This window comes from Mirounga angustirostris, unplaced genomic scaffold (genome assembly GCF_029215605.1).
Source record: "Mirounga angustirostris isolate CCGP_5_RB_7025 unplaced genomic scaffold, mMirAng1.0.hap1 SCAF_6, whole genome shotgun sequence".
Taxonomy (NCBI): Eukaryota; Metazoa; Chordata; class Mammalia; order Carnivora; family Phocidae; genus Mirounga; species Mirounga angustirostris.
This window is the reverse complement of record NW_026991714.1, coordinates 143,986,113-144,008,990: the sequence shown is the minus strand read 5'-3', so window position 1 is coordinate 144,008,990 and position 22,878 is coordinate 143,986,113. Positions and strand designations below refer to the sequence as shown.

The following is a 22,878-nucleotide window of genomic DNA, read 5'->3' as shown; positions in this document are numbered from 1 at the left end:
GTTTAGTTTCCAGTGGAAAAGCAATTATTAAAGAGCAATTAAGGGCGCCTGGGTGGCTCAGTTGGTTAAGCGGCTGCCTTCGGCTCAGGTCATGATCCCAGGGTCCTGGGATTGAGTCCCGCATCGGGCTCCCTGCTCAGCAGAGAGCCTGCTTCTCCCTCTCCCTCTGCCTGCCTCTCTGCCTACTTGTGCTCTCTCTCTTTCTCTCTCTGTCAAATAAATAAAATCTTTAAAAAAAAAGCAATTAAAATAATACTTCAAAGCTCATGTAATGTGCTGGGCATTTTGGGATGTTTGCAGACACAAAGATCTTTCCAATCATCACTAATTAACAAGATTTCCTACATAAAATCAGAGGGATTTCCTTCAAAACGCAAAAACATTCCTCATGTGCTCGAAGAAATCTCTGACCCAATCAGTTAAGTTCCCAGAGGCACAAGACACAATGGCTGGTCAACAGGAATAAACTTCAAGCTGTAAGGCGGGCCAACCAAAAGTCACATCACTGTTCTGTAACAAAGAGGAGCTTAAATATTTCCTCTGCTACAGAAAGGCCTGATGGCAATTCCGCAGGAGGCAATCAGCATCCGCAAGGAGTCCTGGACACTGGGCTCCCACCCTACAGGGCAGCCTCATGGCTGAGACCAGGCTCAGAGCTGGCTGCTTAGATCTGAATCCTGGCTCTGCTGCTCACTAGCTGTGTGGATCTGGGCAAGTTCCCTCTTTCTCTGGGATGCAATTCTGCACCTGCAAATGAGGACAAGACTGACAGCTTTCTCACTGGAATGCTGGATGAGATCCAATGAGATAATCCTTCTTTCTCAAGCTCTCAGCAAAGGGCCCAGCACATCAGAAGTGAAATATAAAAGGTCTCAATTGCCATGGGGTGAGGGTGAAGAGGTCGAAGTAATGCCACTATAATCCACCAGCTATCTGGACACTGGCCCATTTATTCGAGAGGCAGAAAGGCACAAAACACTATCCAGGGATTGAGTCATACAAGGTGGTCTCATCCGTGGTCACCTGACCAGATAGAACCAGAAGAGCAATTAACAGAGCTATCTATGGTGCCTGAGTTTGGCAAAATTGAGGTTTATCCTCGAAGAAGATGGAGCAGGGAAATCGGTCTCTAGTCTTATTTTACTGCAAATATCTGTAAACCACTTGGCCCAGCTCAGGTAAGGAGGTCCCTTTTCTTTCCAATGTGGCAGGCAATTACTAGCTCTCGCGTGACCAAGTGGCGCCCGTCACGATCTGGAATTGAGTTCAATGTGATGGGCTGCTTACCTCCTCTCTCTTCCAGACTGCTCATGGTCTTCAGCAGGGGTTAGAAAAGCAGAAATGAAAACCCATTTGGTTCATACTTGGGAGACTGGTCAAATCAGCCATGAAATCGTGGTACTTACAAACATGAGGCGGGTAGGTATGTTGTCTGATTGCACCAAAGGATTTTTATAGAGCCAGATCTCTTCTGGCTGGATGACTCTCTGGAATGGATCCAAAAACTCCGTAAAACTGAAACAAAACAAAGACAGACGCGTGAGGGCTTGAGCGCTCATCTGTTGCCTGTAGTCCCCGAGAATGCCACTCCCACACGCCCTCAGTGGAGAATCCAGCCTCTGGGGAAGGAGAAGGTAATAACAGGCTGCCCAGCGGCGGGGGGGGGGGGGGGGGGGGGCAGATGGATTGAAAGAATTACTGAGATTCTGTAGAACCTTCTGTCAGCAGCAAAGCCCCATTCTGGGCATAAAAGAACAGCGGCGAAGCTGACCTACAAAGACCCTAGAAGTCAGAGCTCCAAAGTGAACTAGGAGCCGAAGGGCAGAATGGGGCGGGGAGGGGGGGGGGCTCAGACTGGGACAAGGCCAGCCAGCAGCACAGCTCTGGGAAGGAAATGGGCTCAATGTGGAGCAAAGGTGAATGAGCAGTTGGCACCACCTGGGGAAAGAACCCTGGGCTCTTCCCTTCCCTCCCTTACCCCATGGCACGCTGACACTTCTCCACCAGGAGGGGGCAGAGTGAGCAAGAAAAGCCTCCCTGAGAATACGGAAGGTTGGGCAGGAGGAACACTGAGAGAAAGGGAGGGAGGGAAGGAAGGAAAAGGGGAATAAGGAGAATTCTGGGGCTGCTGCCAAGAAACCAGACAGCATTAAGCATCCACGTCCTCCTCTCATCACCCTCCCAAGCCCTCCCACACCCTGGGAGCCCACAACACCCATGCGGATGGAAAGCAAACACCACCAAGAGTAAAAGGGGATGGAGGGGGGTCAGGGGGACGGAGCCTGCAGGGATATGGTTTGCTTTGTCCGACTGACCCTCCGGCCCAGGTCTCCACCTGGCGAACTCAGTTCAGAATGGGGGTCCGAGAGAGCCAGGCAGAGGCTGAATGTCTTTTCAGACCTAGTCTCGGAGGTCTCATGGTGTCATCTGGTGACATGCAAGTCATTAGGTCAGCCCACATTCAAGAGAGGAGTGGACTCCCCTCTTGGCAGGGATATAGAGCAAGGTCCCAACAGAGAAAGGCTGCTTAAGATGACAGATGTGGCTTTAAAATAACAATATGCCAACCACCGGCTGTCATCATTGTAATGGGCCCACAGCCCCCCTCTCAGAGACCCCAGAACCTTGATCCCCATTCCTTCCCCATGCAGCCAGCCACACCGCTGAGCACGTCCCTCCTCACCTTGCTTGTCCCCCAGGTGTTACTCCCCTCGTGGCTATTTTTTAAAGCCTCGTGCACCCAGCCTTTTGCACAATTCTACATCCCACCCCGAGAAGCTGCAGTCAGAATGCATCTATCAAGCAAATTATATCCTCTGGGAGCAGCGGAGTCAAGAAAGATAGATGTCCCTTCTCCAGCCACGCTCCAGCCACCAGTGGCTGCCTCTGAGAATCCAGACAGCGGGGCACCTGCACAGAGGACTTGGGCCTCAGAAAGCAAAGGGGGGCAGAGGTGGGCATGCGGGGTGCAATGGAAAGGTCTGGAGACCATACAGGGTGGTTACCAAGAAAGGACATCCCAGGCCTGGAAACCCCCTCCCACAAGCTCTCTGTAGGTGGTCTGGAAGCCAGGAAATGGAAACCCACTTCCACGGAGGAGGTCAGGCATGGGCTCCAATGACCTGTTCACAGGGGCTCACTACGCCCACATGAGGACTCCCCAGAGCTGTTAGATCAGCACTCCCCAAACATGAATGTGCCCAGGATCCACTTGGGGGGCTTGTGCCTACAGAAACAGCCAGTCCCGGGAAGGGCCAGAGAGTTGGCATCTCCAGCCAGGTGCCCCGTGGTGCCGACGCTGCTGACCTGTGGCTCAAACCTTGATTCACAAGGGGCCAGGGCATCGGCCTCACAGGGAATGCAGAATCTTGGGGCCTAGCCCAGACCTACTGAATCACAATCTTCACTTTTAACAAGACCCCCAGGGGATGCATGTGAGCACTATAGTCAGATATACACAGCTCTTGGGTGGGAAAGCTGGTGCTTCCCAGCTTCGGTCTTTGAAGAACCAAGTTGGCCAGTTTTGCCTTATCCCCCGCCCTCCTCCCGGACCGTGACTTTCCTCGAGACTTTGTAAACTAAAAGCCTAGAAGAAACTTCACGTCACTGCTTAATTATGAAATCAGCATTCCCTCCATAAACAGCGGGTAAACGTCAAAATAAATACAATGAAAACCAAAGACTGCTATTAAATTCTACTTTGGTACTGCTGCTTTGGAACCTCGCCTGCCCTCTGTGGACGCCCTCCAGGGCTTCCCCCGCGAGGCAGGGAAGATGGAAGGACAAGTGAGAGGGGGCGAACGTGCCCTCCCCGTGCCTGTGGAGGTGGGGGCTCCCACCGCGTGTCATCTCAACTCACCCCGCAAAGCCCGTAAAATCATCTCCGGCACTGCCGCGGTCATGGAAGCAGGTCAAAATGTTTTGGTGCGAAAAGGAAGGAGTTACTACTAAAGTAAACATACAATTTTCTTTTGTCAAAATTCTAATTGCCCAAAGTCAGGGACCTTGCTGTTGGATTTGGATCCAAGTTACGCTTCTTTCATTTCTTGGCTGTTTGAATTTGACAATTACCTTAATCTACCTGTATATCAATTTCTTCTTGGCAAAGGAGGAACAGTGTTATTGTTTTCTCCTTAGTTTTCTGATGATGCAGTTTGAAGAACTTGGAAAACATACACTGTGAAAATTCAAAGACGTTATTCTAACTTTATGCTGGACATAAAAATCATGTGTAAATCCTCCTTAGGCTTGGTTCCTATCTCCTCTCTCTCTCTCCTGGTGGCCAGTCCTGTTTTCACAGCCCAGCTGACTTTAAGCAGCCTACAGTATCTGCTTATATAGGAAGGAATGCAGCAGGGGACAGACAGTGGACCATCATTTTTGCCTACTGTTTATTCACTCAACAAACACCTAACTGAGTGCCCGTGATGTGCCAGGTATTGCCCCACGAACCCTGGTGAATAAAACACACATAGTCCCCACTTTTGCGGAGATTATAGTCAAGGGACCCTAAGTGCCAACTGATTGGGGAATAAGATGTTGAATCTTCTGTTACAGGTATCAGAGTGCCGACTACACAGATCGTCAGCCCACTCTGCTTTGAGGAGATGTCAGGTTAGGAGTGTTCCAGCAGTTGGACCCATGAGATGGCCTCCAACCTAGAGCCGCTTATAAGGACCCTGACTCCCGGAAATGTTATGGGATGTGTATCTATCACTGTTCATGTGCTGAATGTGCCAACAGATTCAGCCCAGAGTTAGGAACCCAGAAGAATGGCCCATCTTGACATCACACTAGCAAGGAATAATGATGCTTCTGTCCCCCATGCCTCTTTTAACTCAAAGTCAAGTTCTCAAAGCCCCAGAATCTCCCCATCATCTTCTAAAAGACTCCACAAATTTGTCAATGATCTTTAAGTCACGGACCTTGATAACATACCTTTTTCAAGATAAGGTTAACAATTCAGTCACATACTAGGCACAGATTTCTACCTCCTTGACTCCCAAACAAAAATAACACAAGATTGTACTGAAACATGAACTTAACCAGACCATTAAACTTGGTGTAAATCCCTGCTTTGGCATTTGCCAGCTGGGTGGCTTGAGAAAAGTCACTTAACCTCTCTGATCCTCAAACACCCCCCCCTCCCCCACCCCAGGATGGCCATACCTTCCAGGCCAGTGATAATACTGCTATCATTAGCAGTAAGAAAAGTTGGGGTCTGGCACGGTGCCTGGGGCACTGAAAGCCTCAACCAAATGCTCTTCCTGCAGGGTGGGCATGAACAGTGCTGAGGACATGATGTGGGTCTGAGAAGGATGCCCCCCCACCCCCCGATCCCCAACCCAGGGGCAGTGAGGTTGCATGCCCGGGGAAAGAGGATCAGACAGAATGTCAACACCAGCCACTCATCACTTGGCCATTCTGTGAGCCAACAATGGCCCAGGCAGCCACTGCTGAAGCTTGCGGTGTTCAGGAGGGCAAAACAAGACTCGTGATAAAGAAGTTTTCCAGGCAAAAGCAAAAAGTAAAGCCTGTTTCTTACTTGAACTATTGACCTGCCCCCCCGTAGTGGGCCTCTCCCACGCAGGAGGGAAAACACTGGCGAATGGGCTCTGGAAGTGGTCAGGGACAGGCAGCTGCTACATAGGGAAGAGGTGTATAGGATTTAGTCCTGGGCAAGGGGTAAGATGAGGCTACAGAGAGAACACGCTGATGAATTATCTCAGCGACCTGCCCGCACACAGCCTTCTCCTGAGTTTGGTCATTGGATGCCCCAAAGTCAAGAGTAACAGTTTTCATAAAAATAGCTAGTTATTACGTTTGGAGCTGTCTTGTGCTGTGCCCTTGACTTGGTGCTTTCCAACATCCCTTGTTTACTCTTCATAAGAGCCCTATGAGATAGTAATTGCTGTTATCCCCATTTTAGAGATGGGGGCACTGAGGCCACAAAGCAAAGTGTCTCTTGCCTGAGTCATCACAGCTCTATGTGCTATGGAATGTCCACTATCCCACATCCTTCTGAGCACATACTCTGGAACTTTAAGGAAAGAACACACAAATACACACACACACACGCACACACACGCATGCACTGCCCACCAGTGTAAAGTCATCTGCAATTATTTTAATAAGAGATACCATTTTCCACAATTAGAAACACAGCCTTACTCTCGGGAAATGCAACATGGGGATCTCAGCTCTCAGTCAGTGTGAAGGCTGAGATCAGATTCTTGCAGAGAGCAGTTTGACGTTTGTTGGGAAGGAGGGAAGGGCAGAAATCATGAGAGAAGTGAAGCCCCCGAGACGTTGCTCCCGCCAGCCCCCTCCTCCCTGCCCCTTGGAGAAGCAGATGCCCCCGCAGCAAAGACGCCTGCAGCTCACCTGCACTGGGGAGAATGGCATCCAGGAGACCAGCCCTGGACCAGACGAGGAACGGCTCCCAGAGCCCCCACCCCATCCTGGGGATGCTCTCTCTTCTCTGCAGCAGCCTCACAAAGGATGAGAAGGCAGTTGAGCGAGGGCGACTGCCACCTGGGGCCAAGGCACAGGCAGAGCCTGGCTCCAATCCTCATGCCCTTCCAACTGTGAGGGCACAGACTCTGGAGAGGCAGCCTGGGTTGGATTTCCACTCTCCCTTACTGGCTGCCTGACCCTGGGCAAGGCACGTCCCTTCCTGGGCCTTGGTCTCCTTACTCTGCCAAGTAATGCTGACAAGAACACCTACCTCAGAAGGCTGGTACAAATACTAAACAGGTAACAATGTGAAGTGCTTAGAAGGGCACGGGCATGTGTTCTCACCCTGGTGGGGGGAAAGCCTAAAATTACCGCCCAATATTGTGTCCTGCCCCAACCTCTGAAACCCCACGGACTTCAAACAGCCTGACCACAAGCTCCCTGCCCCGCTCCGCTCCCTCAGGTAAGGTGCCCCCACCAAACAATCCTCCTCATCAAGGGACCAGGTGCAATTTCTGCTTATCCTTGAGTATTGGGTTTCTATCCCCTGCCAACCCATGAACAGACAAATCACATCCTTCCGCAGGAACCAGGGACACCCCACCCTCTTGGTACTACACAGCCTGCCTCCCACAGGCCCTGCAGATTCGCTCTGCCCTATTTCTAGCCCTGCCCGCAGGTGGTGTCCTCCTCCCCTGCTGTGAGTATATGTGACTAATAAACTGCTATCGATCTCTCTGTCCCATCTTAAGTGTCATGTATGGCCATCCCCATAACCCCAGGGTAGGAATCCCTCCTCGCCAAGGGGGTGAAGATGGGGTGTCAGAGCCTGTACCTCTTGGCTAGGCCCTCCTGAACATGATGGGATGGGACAGTGGTGGAAATATGTGGGCCAAGCCTGGAAATGCCATCGATCTACCCAGCTCCAGGAAGGAAGAGAAAGGACCAAGAATAGGCAGCATGAATAAAACCAAGCCGCTGACCCGACTACCTGTTCACGCCAGCTCTCCTTCAGCTTTTAAAAACATGGCCCTATCCTGCCTCCCCTACCTGTGGTCACCAGTGCCAGGACCACAGACACCTGTGTGCTTCTGACACATGAAGTACACGGCACCTCCATGGAGCATTCTTCCCAAACATGTATACTCTGAACCTAAATCAAGTCTTTGGATCCAACTTCCAGCTAATAAGAAACACAGGGACAGACGAACTAGTCAAATGCCCTCAAGCAAGTAATTAGACAAGTCCAGGAAGAAAGCTAGAGGGAATGTTCCAGGTTACAGGAATCTGAAGAGACAAAAGAACCAAATGTAACATACATTTGACTAGATCTTGGGTCAAAAAAATTTAAAAAGCCATTAAAAAGAAACTCTGAGGATGACTAAGGCAATACAGGGACTGGAACAAACCAGGTATCAGGTGATCATAAGGAAATATTACGAATTTCCTTCAGTGCAGTAAGGACATGGATATGGAGAAGAAGGCTTTGTTTTTAGGAGATGCATTTAGGGAGCTTAGGATAATGAACTGTCAGCAATTTCCTCTCAAATACTTCAGAAAATTGTATATAAAACACATAACTACAGAGATAAAGCAAATAGGGTAAAATGTTAATTGTTAAATCTAGGTGGAGCAGATGGGGGATTTTACTGTTTCAACTTTTCTGTATATTGGAAATTATCCAGGACGAGAGGCTGGCATAGAGGGGCCCAGGAGCAGGAACCCCCAAAGGGAGGGAAATAGCACAGAAGGCAATATGGCAACGGAAATGCAGGCTTAGCAGAGCTGTGGAGTTGAACAGCTTCTGTTCCACCTCTGCCACTTACAACCTGCATGACCCTGGGCAAGTGACACCTACTCTCTGAGCCCTGGGTGCCTCCTCCGGAAGTGGAAATAACCATAAACCCCGCTCCCCTCCGCCTTCAGGGCCGCACTGAGGAAGGATCGATGAGGTCACGCACAACGGACTCAGCATAGCGCTCAGTAGAGGCCCCCTCCCCGAGAGCCATCTCCTGCCACAAGAGCATATTCAAGCTCGGGCACGGAGAAAGCAGGACACACCCAAACCTGCCTGCCACGGGGCAGGGGCACACATGGAAGTGTATGTTGCAGAAGCACGATGTTCAAAACTACGCGCATCACCCCACAAGTCCAAACGTTTAATCCACCGATTTCTGAACACTTCTGCAGAGGGTGCCTTCCCTCTGGAAGAAACAGAAGATGGAAAACATTTTAGTTGTCTGAATTCAAACAGAAAATCCCGGTCTACACAAACACAGCCTGCAAAAGCTAATATATTGGGTCCAGCTGGGGCTTCATGCCCTGGGGAAGCGGCTGAGGCCCCCTCCCCATCTATAAAATGGGCAGAACACCCTGCTGAAATGTCATGAGAATTTGGGATCATAGTTGGGGTCCATGAGAAGCACTCAACAACAGGTATTAACACTACTTATCACTGAAAAACCCCAGATTAAAAAAAAATCCTAAAAACGTGCATACCTTATAAGAATGTGTGGACCTTATCTGGATCCTGATTCAAAGAAATGAGGTGTTCACTTGATCAAGGTTTACAAATGGTATTGTGCTCCTGGAGGGCTGGCTCAGCTTTTCGTTGTTGTTGTTTTGTTGGGGTTTTTTTTTTTAAGTTCTCATTGGTTAAAGGTTTTGAAGTACTGACATATGAAATGATGTCATGTCTGGGCTTTGCTTTAAAAACCTCCACCAATAAAAGGGGAGGGAGAACAGATGAAATCAAAGTAGTTGGTAACTGGTGGAGGGTATCTGACAATTTCCACACCAAAAAGTTTTTTAAAATGATTTTGCTCATTGGCCCGAAAGATACTTGCAAAATTAAGTGTTTTATCAGCCAAAAAAACTAATGCCCTTGGAAAGCATTATTTCAGTCAAGTCTAACAACTAAAAGAGTAGTGAATAAAAATCAGCAAGAAGAAAGGAGAAGAGACAAGGGAAGAGGTCAGGTCCTTCAAAAAAGGAGTCTCCTTCCAAAACCTGCACACCTAGACCTATCTGAAAACCCTCAGGATGCGGTGCCCCAGAGCCCAAGGCAATGAGGAGTCCTCTCCCTGGACATCGGAAAGCAAGTACTTAATAACCAGGGTGGTGACAGGCCGGTGACAGTGAGCTATGGGTGACAGGAGACTATGCGCCGATCCAGGCCACTGGGAATCCACTTCCCACTGGCTGCAGGGCTTCCTGGAGCTCAGAGCCCAGCTCCCCCTCCCCCGGCAAAGCTCTCCCCTCTGGGAGGAACATCCTCTGGGCCAGACACGTCTCCTAGCAGAAAATGTTTCTGCAGGGGCTACCGCACTGTGTCTGAGCCACAGGCAAACAAAAGCCACTCAAAAAAAAAAAAAAACTAGTAAAAGAAGAGGGAGGAAAGTATATATTTCTTTGCTAACAGACCTCCGTCTCCAATTAAGCTCCGACTCTAGAATGCCCAGTGAAGCATTCACTCCTGGATTAAATAAATCTTTAGGAATTGAGCCAGAGCTTAAAGCCCTCTGGAGCATTCTCCATACCCAGGCCTGGACCAGGCCACATAAAGATCCCAGGACACACTCAGCAGAGTTCTGTCTGGGGCAGAACAGAATGCCAGTCAACACTCAGGACAAAACGCTGTGCAGACAGAGCTTAATTTGAAAGGGCTTCTGAGCTGTAATTTTCATTCAAACACATCAGCCAGAGAGCCCTTGTTCTAAACAGGGGCCCCCGAAGTGTCTCTGAGCTCTTCCTCCATTTCAACCTCATCTGAAGTCCCCCCGGTGTCAGTCAGCAGGGGGGCAGGGCAGCAGCAGGGCCTTTCTTACCCGAGTCCACGGCAGAGAGCAGCAGAGCCCAGACCCGACCACGTTCTCCGTGACCTGCTTGTCCATGTTCTAGAATGATCATCTGGGCTGGTAGGTGAGAAGAGGCACATGCGTGAGACGGAACAGCCACAGATCGGACGGCTAAGGGCTGGGGACAGCCAGTATCTGACGAGAGGCTAATGGCAGGGCCAGGTCAGGGTGGAGAGCATGTGGGGAGCATATGAGTCAAGACGCTGGGGTACACCTGCCCTAAGCATGACAACCTGCTCTGCAGCTGAGGTCTGGGGAAGGCAGACGTTTCCCCTCTACCCTGAGGCGTGGCCAGGCCTGTGGTGTTTAAGCAGATAAAGAAACTTCGTGCTTGCCCCCAAAGCCTTTTGGCTATCTGTAAGCATCACTAAGTGTTTTCCTGGCCACCTGCACTCCAACCCTCAAATCCTTAATGCAGAGTCAAACTGGCCCGCGGACCTGGCTTGACCTTGCACAGAGGCAGACATCCCCGTGCTGGTTTCTGTGGCCCCAGCGATGGCCAGTTAGAGTCAAGGACCAAGCAATCGCTGCCTGTTGGTATGACTGGGCTGTACAGTGGGGATCCATCTGCCCACTCGAAATCACCTGAAGAGGAGGATCGAGAACAGCTGGGTCATCATCACTGCTGCGAAGATACAGTGGCTTCGGGCTGAATGGAAGGGCCACAGGACAACACCAGCTCCAAGAGGGCACTAATTCTTGCCCGCGTTTGCTCAGAGCTGTAGAACAGTGCCTGGCATGCAGTGAGTGCTCAATAAATACCTGTTGCATCAAGACTAAACAAACCTATGGCAGCTGTTTCAGTAAAGACCCAATCTTCTGCCACATGGACTCTCCAGTCAGAGGCTGACAACTGGCTGCCCTTGGACCGAAAGCAACTTGCGGTACATGTGGTTTGGGCAGCTCAGTGGATTGGTTTTTTTTTTAAAGATTTTATTTATTTACTTGACAGAGCGACACAGCGAGAGAGGGAACACAAGCAGGGGGAGTGGCAGAGGGAGAAGCAGGCTTCCCGCCGAGCAGGGAGCCCGATGCGGGGCTCGATCCCAGGACCCCAGGACCATGACCTGAGCCGAAGGCAGACGCTTAATGACTGAGCCACCCAGGTGCCCTCAGTGGTTTTTTTTTTAAATGTATAATTCATGGCCGATATTTGAAAACCAGGAGCTCTTACAGCAAAATCTGAATTTCTGGCTTCCGGTGAAGAACTTGGTCTGGCAACCTCCGGCCCATATCCCTCCAGGTCAACACACTGATGAAGGAGTTAAGAAGGAGCTGCCCACTTGGGAGGGCAAAGCCTGCCCAGGGTCCAGCCACCCCCGCTGCATCTGTGCAACGTGACATGTGTGCTCATCTCCGTGGCTGTCATAGGCTGGCTGCTGGCTGGGCCCAGAGCGGGGGGCACTTCACAGTCTCCAGCATCCCCTAGTCTCCAGGAACCCCCCACTCTATGAGGCCAGTGCCCCCAGGGGACACGTGCGCCTCTCTCTTCTCAGGGAGCCTGGCTTTGTGGGGTGCTCGTCTGCCGAGTGGTTTGTTAGGACTAATCGGTCCACAGCAGTTGTGTGTTGAGCTGTCGCCCCACCCCCACCAGCACCAGCAGCACCGCTCCCCTGCTGAAACACCAGTCTGCAAACCTTGCTCTCTCCTCTGTCCCAAGCGACAGCACGACCCCAGCCCCCGGCACTGCTGAGAACTGGGTCTGATACGTCACAGACTGTCTGAATGGCTCCTTAGTAACACAGTCAATGAGATGTTGTCTTCAGAGACATCCAGAGGGAAAGAAGGGGAGAGAGGAGGATTGCTTTCTGAGTGCTTCCTACCTGCCAGGAGCCTGCTAGGCAAGTGTTACACCTTCCCTCAATCACTCCTCACAATGGAAAAGTAGGCACTGCCGTCCCTATCATCCAGAGAGGGAGACAGGCTCGGAGAGGCTTCTTGACCTGCCCAAGTGCATTCAGCAGGACAAGCAACAAAACTGAAGCTCAAACTCAGGTCTTCTAACCATTACCCTGGGCTATTTCCACTGCCCCTGTTTCTGGAAGTGTGGGCTAGAGTACACTGAGGTGGAAGGAAAACCATGGGTGGGCTGCAGACAACTGCACTGAGTGCGGGGAGCGGCGGGAGGACCCAGAGTCTGCCCGGGTAATACGGGGAATCAGCCTGACTTTAGTTAGCAGCACCCTGGACCAGGAATCAAAAGCGCTCCTTAGGTTGTAATTGTAGGAAAATCTCTCCCTCAGTGGCGTTACTTCTTTATCAGTAAAATGGAAATCTATTCCCTTATTCATCCATTCATTTTCAGTACAAGGCAGTTAAATGAAAAGCAGATTCTGAAGTACATGTCCGTGGGTTTGACCTTGGCCAAATCACTCTATTTCTGTGTGCCTTAGTTTCTCATCTGTAAAAGGATTATTATCAATGAGATGATTGGCACAGAGGAAGCAGGCCCAATAAATGCTAGGTTTTACTCCTCATTCATTCATTCACGCAGCCATGCATTCAACAAGCGTCATCAGCCTGCCTACTGAGTAGGTTCTGTGACCCTACTCACAAGAGGCTAGTATTGACCCTGGGCTCCGGCGGCACCATCCTCCTGTTCTCTGATCCCTCTCCCTGCCCACTTTCTCTTTCTCAAGTGTCTCTCCCTCCCTCCAGGCCCTTCATGAATAATGTGGGCCCCAGGACTTGGGCTCTTCTGTAGTGGGGACAACATATGGTCGCAGGGCCATGCCAGCCCAAATCTGGTCTTTCCAAATTGACATCTCCATCCCTAAGATCTACACTCCCATGTTCACCGCAGTGACATTCACAATAGCCAAGATATGGGAACAACCCTAAGTGTCCAACCATGGATGAATGGATAAAGAAGATGTGGTGTATACATATATACATACACACAACGGAATACTACTCAGCCATAAGAAAGAAGGACATCTGTCATTTGTGACAACATGGATGGACCTTGAGGGCATTATGCTAAGTGAAATAAGTCAGAGAAAGACAAATACCTTACAATCTCACTTATATGTGGAATCTAAACAAGCCACACTCACAGAAACAGAGACTAGAATGATGGTTACCAAGGGCTGGAGGTGGGGGGTGGGAGAAATGGGGGAATGGTGGTCAAGGGGTAGCAACTCAGCTATCAGATGAACAAGTTCTAGAAATCTAATGTACAGTATGGTGATTATAGTTAATAATACTGTATTATACACTTGAAATTTATTAAGATAGATCTTAAATGTTCTTACCACTAATTATATGACATGATGCAGGTGCTAGCTAATACTACAATGATAATCATTTCTCAGTATACAAGTGTATCAGATCAACATATTATACACCTTAAATTTATACACTGTTATATGTCAATTATAGCTCAGTAAAGCTAGAAAAAAACTGAGTATAAAGACCAAGGAATACTGGAAAAGGAGGCTAACAGCATGCTGCTAAAGAAATCACCTGTTGCTTCTCTGCCTTAAATGATTTCCCAAGTGTCATCATGCGTCTTCACATGAATCAGTACCCAGTGCAACTGGGCAATACTGACAATCAGACTGAGGGTTGCTGGAGGGGAGGGGGTTGGGGAGATGGGGTGACTGGGTGACTGGGTGATGGGCATTAAGGAGGGCACTTGATGGAATGAGCACTGGGTATTACATGCAACTGATGAATCCCTAAAATCTGCCTCTGAAACTAATAATACCCTATATGTTATGTAAATTGAAATTAAATAAAAAATTTAAAACAAAGAAATGCAGAACACAGAAAAAAAAAAGATCCCCTTGTAAAATTCCAAAGGTGCATCTAAATTGCTCTATATACACAATTAGCCGAAGAGAAGGTACCTTCTCACCAGTACATGTAATTGCTTTTCTTAAAAACATAACAATAAAACTCCCTGGCTGTCTCTAAAATATAACAAAGCAAAAGGGTGATTCTTGCCATTCTCAACCTGTTGGGCAGCCAGCTGGACGTATCAGAGAGGCTTCCCCAGATTCCGCAGTCATTACTGGAAGGTCTTAATTGGCTTTCGAGATTTTGCATAGCACTGCAAATCTGGGTAATCGAGTTTGAGGAAAAGTGTAATCAAGCTGATTTATCCACAATTATCTCCCCCATTATCCTCTTTGTTACCCCATTCTGCAATTACTTGCATGGAAAATTTTTATGTAATAGAGACACGCAGATGAAGGCAGCAGATCCCCTGAATCCTATAGCGAGCAAGGGGCTCGGCTCTTCCCAGGGAGCCTGGGCGCCTACAGGAGACCCCCCCACACAGGCTGACCTCAAGACAGGTAGTGTAAATGAGGCACAAATGCCCAATGAGCCTCCAAAGCCAGTGCTCCTTGAACCTTACACTCACTTGGAAACTCACAAGTATCCCCCTCCGGGAGAGGACTCACTCCCTGTCAGGTCCATGAGTGCACACTGCTGACCACCACCAAGTGCATTCCAAAACAAGCCGAAAAGCAACAGTGAAAAGCTCAGCCATGGATGGTTGTTATCGGTGCTGACACTTGAATGTCTATTCCCCCTCCCTACGTCAATAGTAATTTAAAACAATATCACAGCATCTGGTATTCTTTTTTTTTTTTTTAATTTTTATTTATTTGACAGAGACACAGTGAGAGGGGGAACACAAGCAGGGGGAGTGGGAGAGGGAGAAGCAGGCTTCCCACTGAGCAGGGATCCCGATGCGGGGCTCGATCCCAAGACCCTGGGATCATGACCTGAGCTGAAGGCAGATGCTTAACTGACTGAGCCACCCAGGTGCCCCAGCATCCGGTATTCTTGAGCCACACGTTGTTCTGGACACTTTCCATGCACCATGTGTCTCTTCAACCTCACAAACCCTATGGAGTATGACTAACATTCCCTCCATTTTACAGATGGTCAAACTGAGGCTTTCAGAGGCCATGCAGTATCCACACAGCCAGATCTCAGAGCCAAGTCTGCCAAGGCTTCAGAGCCTGTCTCACACTCACTCGGTGCTCCTGCCTCGTCAAGGGGAAGGGAGAGACAGAGGGGTCTGTTCCCATCAAAGGATAAGCTGATCTTTTAAAGGAGGATTTGGGAAGAATCAAGAAAACTTTAAAGAAATGGAAAGAAAGCCACTCACAGAAGGAAGCTGGTGGCGCCATCTTGGTTGGAGGCTGTTGGCAATGCCTATGGGAAGACTGCAGATGGAGGCCCTGCTCTCAACGGGGCCACCAGAATGCCTCCTGACCTTTCAGAGGGCACCTGGGTCTCTAACCCTCAGTTTCTCCATGTGTAAAATGCTTGGGTGGCCTCTAAACGATACCATGTAATGACTTTTAGGGTTTGAAGAGCTTCTGATGCGAGAACAGAGCAGAGCAAGAAGGTCCTGGGGAGCGCTTCTCAACCCCCAGCTGCACATCACACTCACTCGAGAAACTTGTAAAAATATCACTGCCCTGGCCCTGCCCCAGACCAAATTCGAATCTCTGGGGAACCAGGGTGGGGTTCCCTGCTCTGGAGCCGCTCTGTAAGTAAGAGACAGGCAGAAGACATGTAGGGGTCAACAAGACACTTCTCCTTTCACTTTTGTTCCTTTCTATGTGGCTTTTCCCTTTGATGTTGTCTTTACCTCTCAATCAATAATGGTCCTTCTTAAAATGTGACAAGGAATCCAAAGTCTCTGGCACCAAAAAACATGTGTGTTTGTTTTGTGTTGCACCCACGAATCGTTCTATTTTGCAGGGAGTCCCCTCTGAAGACATTAGTCGTGAGCTAAGCCAGCATGACGTTTCCTGTGTCTGAGCTGCCTTGTCCTGAGGCTGAGATTGGCCTGGGCCGGCAGCAGGTCTCTAAGCCTTGGCCGCCACTCGCAATAGGCAGCACCAAGAAGGGCTTGGATTTGGAAAGAGAGACGGAGGGACACCACTCCAGCCCTGAACTCGGAGGCACAACTCCCAAGCATGTGTGAAGAGTTTAATAAATGTCTGCTGAGCCTGAAGCGGTGCCAGGCACCGGGATCCAGAGTGAACGAGGCACAGCGCACATCCTCAGGGAGCCCAGTGGGGAGGGGAGGGGAGGCACAGGCCTAAAACCCAGCCGTATTAGCTTCCTATTGCTGTTGTAACAAACTGTCACAAACTTAGTGGCTTTAACAACACCAGTTCTAGAGGTCAAAAGTCTGATGCACGGGGCCCCTGGGTGGCTCAGTCGGTTAAGCCTCCGACTCTTGGTTTTGGCTCAGGTCATGATCTCAGGGTTGTGAGATCGAGCCCCGGGTCCAGCTCTGGGCTCAGTGCAGAGTCTGCTTCAGATTCTTTCTCACCCTCTGCCCGCCACCCACCCCCCAACTGGTGAGTGCTCTCTTTAAAATACTTAAATAAAATCTTAAAAAAAAAAAAAGGTCTGATGCACATCTCACCGGGCTCAGGTCAAAGCACTAACAGGGCTGCATTCCTTTCTGGAAGCTCGAGGGGAGAATCACCTCCTTACCTTTTCCAGCTTCTAGAGGTCTCCCTCATTCTTTGACTCATGACCCCCTTCAACTTCACAGCCAGCAACAGTAGGTCTGGAACTATGCGCCCCCCATCTGTCTGGCCCCCTCTTCTGCCTCTTCTTCCTCCATTCTTAAAGACCCATGTGATTAGACAGATCCCACCTGCTCATCGAGGATAAGCCCCTGAACCCCAGGTGAACCGATGAGCGACCTTAGTTACTTGTGTGACCTTTTTAAGTCCCTTTGCCACATAAGATAACAGGTCCACAGATTCCAGAGATTAGGATGTAGACATCCCTGCAGGACATTACTCCACCACAGGCTGGCCACTTTAGGGTGACTGGCTGTGATGACGTACTGTGAGGTGAAGGGAAAATCCTGGGCTCCCCTAGTTTGTCGTTGTTGACATTACATGCAAACACGCATAAGAAGAGAGATGCAAAGAAAACTCCCAAAATGTTAACACTGGTTACCTCTGCTCAGTCACTATGACATCACACGTGTCCACTTCCCTGTGCAACACTGACTACCACAGAGATACCCGCTGACCACTGGGGGGCCCGCCAGGCTGGAAGCTGCGTGAGCACAGAGCCTGTGTCTGTCTATCTCCCTCCACCCCAGGCCCAAGTGGTGACCACAGTAGACACTGGAGAGGCCTCATGCTGCCCCAGCACCTCCTGAGTGCTTTCCACATGCTAATTCACTCAGTCCTCACGAGGCCCCACAGAGCTTGGCATTATTTTTAAGCTCCACTGTTTGCACCTGAGCAAACTACTCCAGCCTACCTCGCTCAAATCCATCCCGGGACCCTGGATAGGTCGCTGGCCCTCTCACCCACCTGTGCTGATGGAGGCCAGCATGGACTCCATGTCCTGAACTCAAACAATAAGGTCTAATTTATCCCAATTCCGACCTAGATGAAGAGGAGGCGAAGCCCTGGCAGGGGGCACCCGCCCAGGAAAGGGGGGAGCGGGGTCTGTTCCCAGTTAGCGCCAGTGTACCCCTCTGCAGGCCGGAGTCCCCCGGGCTTCGGACTGGGGCACAGGGAACCAAGACAGTGAGGATGGGGATGGGGACAGGGACTGCGATGGGGAAGATCTGTACCAGTCCAGCCCAGTGGGAGTGGAGAGGACTTGGGAGCCCTGTGGATCTGCAGTAGACCCTTAACCTGCAACTTGAAGCTGTGATCCTGGGGGTGCCACTGGCCCAGCAGTGAGGACTAGAAGAGGTGAGGATGGTAGCTGCCCACCCCCCAGGGCCTGGAATCCATATCACCCCCAGACTTGTAATTCTCTCTCTTGATTCCAGCCACACCGGCTTCCCTTGGGGGCCCTGAGCTTGCCAAGCATGCCCCTACATTGGGATTTTGTCCTTGGCATTTCCTCCACCTGGAATGTTCCTCCCAGACACCTGCAAGGCTTGCTCTTCACTTGCTTCAGGTCTCTGCTCAAATAGCATCTTGTCAGCTAGGTGTTCTTGACCATTTCCACATAAAACATCAACACCCCATTGCAAACCAGCCCTCCCTCTCCTCTTCAGCTGCATTTTTTTCAATTGTTCATCACCATCCAACAAACTATATTTTTATTTGTGTGCTTATTTATAGTCTTTCTCACCAGACTGGCATACAAGCTCGATGGGGGAAAAGACTTTATCCATCTGGTCGCTGCTATGTCTCCAGGGTCCAGAGTTCTGCCTGAAGTCTAACAGAGGTTCAAAAGAATTTGTTGAGGAATGGACGTTTTCTTTCCATGATTTCAGAGGGAAAAAAAACCCACACATATACATTTACTGATATCCCCTCCAACAAATGGTCTGTAATCGTATTTCTGGCTACAAGAGAAAGATGTGGAAAATGAGTTAGGCTTCACACACACACACACACACACACACACACACACGCACACACACACAACAACCGGGAAGGCCATGCATAGCCAGGCCATGATGACAAAGGGCAGAGAGGCCTGGATACAGACCCGACCTGGGCTGCATGAGGCCGGGAGAGTTTGACGATTGACTCCGTCTCTGACCTCTACGAGGCAGAAAAGCTCCCCAACCTCCACACATGTGGAAATTTGAAGTCAGTTGGTTTTCATGGACAGGCTCAGCTCATCTAGAACAGCTTTCTAACAACCTCGACCATGGGCAATGCAGCTGAGAACCTGAAAGCAGATGGGAACATTAGCCATCTTTTGTCAAGTGGGCCCCGGGGTCAAGAGCTCTACAGAACTGGAGACTAATTCCACATTTCACAGCTGAGGTTCGGAGAGCTTAAGTGATTGGACGGCGGTCCTGCAGCCAGTTAAGCGGCAGCAGGGACTCAAACCCAGGGCTGTCCAGCTTCCAGCCTGGGAGCTCTGCCCATGACCCCACACCCCCTGAAGGCCTGCAGAGGATGAGCTCGGCATGTTAATGCAGACAAGCTGGGCCACTTGCCGAACTGGGAGAAGAGGGGACTCCAGCACCCACGTCCCAGGGTCCTACACTGAGGCACTGGCAGGTCAGCTCCTGCCCTAAAAACAGACAAAGGAGGCAGAAGGGGCCTCTACACGGCAGGCACAAAGTCCCGGCCACTGAATTCCTCTACTTAGAGACACTGGAGGAGCTGTTGCTAAACCCCAAGGCAGCAGAATCATAGCATCAGTGGCCCTTGGAGTAGGAGCAGACTTTAGTTATCAGCTGCTTACTCGCTGACTTGGAGGAAGGTCTCAGTGTCCTCATCTGTCCCACACAGAGAGCAGGAGCACCTAACCCCACCCGGAGGCCGGGGGACTGTGACACAAAGTGCCTGGCAGCCAGGGAGAGCCCTGGCAGGGTGTGCTGTTGATGCTGTGACTGTTATGATCACTAGCTTTCAACTCCTCCCCCTCCAGCATTCAGTTTGCACAGTTAATTGGTGACGCCCACCAAGCAAGCAGCCGGATGTGGTTGGAGAGTGCCACTTGTTTTAAAGCTCTTTCATTCAGGGAACTGCACTGTCCCTTCTTCCTGACATCCCCTGTGCGGCCCTGGAACCCCCAGGACGGTCTACACCCTCCTTCCTTGATGGTCCATACCTGGGCATGGTCTAGCTAAGCATCCACAATTCCATCCCCTCTTCCCCACAGCACAGGGTCTGCAAACCTGTCACTGCCTGGTGGCGAGAGGGGTATAAGATCCAATAGTGTGGGGTCCAGAATCCTGCCCCGTACTCTTGAGAGTGGTCATACCACCAATCAGGGTATCCACTGGGCATCTATTGTGAGCCAGTCACAGGGTCACTGCTCAGGGAGGAGCATCTAATAGGCAGACACAGGCTCTATGTGTCCTTGGTCCAAAGCAGAAGATGGACAATCAGACAGACAACAGCCACATGGTTTGGTGAGCACGGTAATGGGGGAGAAGGGGTGCTGTCCATCTTGCAGGCTCAGGGAAAGCTGCCCAGAGAAAGAAAGACCTCACTTGGGGGCTGGAAACAAGTACAGGTTGGGAGAGGGGGTGGGAGAGGGGCACTGGAAGAAATGCTCCAGGAAAGAAGGGCTATGAGGTAATTTACCATCCTCTAGATCTCGAGGTCCTACTGCTATCAATAGCATACAAGGCATAATTAATTTTAAAAAGAATAAGGCATAATTAATTTTAAAAATTAGCATCTTGGAAGCCCGCAGGCCTTACTTGGTCTTCTGTACACAAACTGCCTTTGAGCCAGGCCTCTCCCATCGCTGGCAGCTGCTGCTGGCTCTGCTGAAGTGAGCTGCAAGACTTCACATGTAATCCTGTTAGGGTTTACCTTGTTAGTTTCAGACCCATCATTCCTGCCAAGATTTTTATGAATCTTGATTCTATTATCCTACATATTAGACTTCCATCCCAGTTTTGTGTCATTTGCAAATTTGATTAGCCTGCTATGTCTTTATCCAAGTTGCTGATAAAACCTTGGACAGAGGAGGTCAGATTCAGAGTCCTGAGGCATGGGCCTTGACAGCATCCCCCAGCTGTGCCCCAGATGCACAGCCATTGCCAGTACTCTCTGGATGAGCTACTTGTTCAACCTCTAACAGTAGCCAGATGATATAGTCTCCTGCTGTACTTAAGGGGAACACAAACTCAGTAACAAGAATTGTAGTATCTCCCTTATGCAGAACTCAACTATCAACACTATTCCTCTATAAGAACCAGTGAGCAATTTAAAAAGCCCCTAGGCATGCCCCATACTCAAGCACTTAAACACAGCAGAGCTATTTAGACCCTCAAGCTAAACCTATTCACTCTTATTTTACACACAGTTCTAATAAGATGACTATCTCCTTTCAAGGCCCCTTGAAGATTAGCAGCTACAAATTGTAGTAGAAACATAACTTGATTTAAGTAAACATACTGTCTATAGCCTTTCACATAGAGAGAAAAACATTTAAACTATAATAAACAAACCACATTAATTAAAACCCCAGTTAGTGCATGGGAAAGGTGCCTTACACCTCAGTACACCAAAAGGAATCACAGGACCACCTGAGGATCACGGGTCACCAGCAATAAATTAAGTTTGTCATCCTTTGTTTTAGAATAAAGGTAACAACTTTTTTTAAAAAGTGCATAATACAGTTATTTGCAGTATGGGTAAACATTTATTCAATCAGCAAATTTGTCCTGCACACCAAGATGCGCAGGAAGGGTGGAAATGGAGGAGGGATGGAAAGGCCTTCCCCAACAGCAGCAACCCCAACAGGCAAGGTTCCTGTACTTACAGAGCTTACAACCTGATGAATGGGGATGGACAATAAACAAGGATGCCAATAAATAATGGACAGCATCATTTCTGATTAAAATAAGTAAATTCAAAAACTAAAACAGGGAATATGATAATGCAATAGGGTGGGGAAAGGGACATTGAACAAAATGAGTAAAGGTTTCTCCAGCAAGGGACATTTGAGCAGGAAGGATGAGAAGAACCAGCCAGATCAGGCACTGCAAGGAGGAATGTCAACTGGTGCAACCTTGCTACCCTTTGGCAGAAGTAGGGGGGAAAAACACTTTGTCCCAGAAATTCTTCATCCAGGAATTAAGTCTAAGAATATAATCAGAGATTTGCACAACAACACATGAGTCAGAAGGTTCAACACAGTGTTGTTCACATCAACCCGAACCCAGAGACAGCCTACTGATGTCCACCACCAGCAAGCTGACTGTATCAAATTATTTGCCTTAATTTAATGGACTGTGTTGAAGCTGTAGGGGAGGTACCCTTCTGAGTTCTTGGCTGGGACCCCTATGATAAAAGACAGTAACAAGAGAAAGACAAACAGATTATTAACATGTATCCTACATGTTTACATGGGAGATAACCAAGATAATGGGTAACTCAAAGCTGTGGCTTAGAACTCCAGCTTGTACAGCATCCCCAGTAAAGTACAATAAATTTGTGGAGAAATGAAAGGACAAAGGCAAAAAGTTTTAGCACTTCCAAGGGCAGCAAACTGTGGGAAGGTCAACATATGAGAGAAAACTAATGGTACACAAAAGCTAGTCAGTGAAGTTTGTTATCCTCCAGTGCCATCTCTGGACTGATAGGGTCCAAAGTTGCCTCCAATGACCAATTTCTGTCCTTCCTGGTACAGAGGGGAGGGGGACACTCTTGAAAATTTATGCCCCACTTTTAGACAAAGAGGGGGAAGGCAGGGAGCCTTCCTCATCTACCTCCTCTCAACTGCTTTCAACTTAAAATAATCTTTATGCCAAAGTGGCATATTTTGGGGTGGTGTATCCTGCCAAACTTCACAGCTTTTACAAAAGCAAGTTAGGGATGAATATTTATTGGCATAGGAAGATATTGAGGGCATAATGCCAAATGGAAAAGGCAGACTACAAAACTGTATTTTAGACAAGGCAGACCTTTTGTGCAGAAAAGTATTATGTGGTATAAAACAAAAAAAAAAACTAAAAGAATACAAACCAAAATGCTAACTGTGGTTTTCTCTGCCTAGTAGGATCATAAATAATTTCACTTTCTTCCCATTTTTCTCTCTGTATTGTATAAGTTTCCTGCACTGAGCTTGCATTTGTTTTATAATCTTAAAATTCTGCTTATTTAAAATAAAAGGAAAAAAT

General features: G+C 49.1%; 1 protein-coding gene across 1 annotated transcript in view; it reads right to left on the bottom strand.

Annotated features, from left to right (window-relative positions):
* The window catches only part of PLPP4 (phospholipid phosphatase 4), a 115,681-nt gene that overhangs the window by 70,651 nt on the left and 22,152 nt on the right, over window positions 1-22,878 (bottom strand). The window contains exon 2 of the mRNA XM_045876311.3: window positions 1,407-1,515. Within this exon, the coding sequence (XP_045732267.1) occupies window positions 1,407-1,515 (109 nt within the window). The remainder of the gene's footprint in view (window positions 1-1,406; window positions 1,516-22,878) is intronic.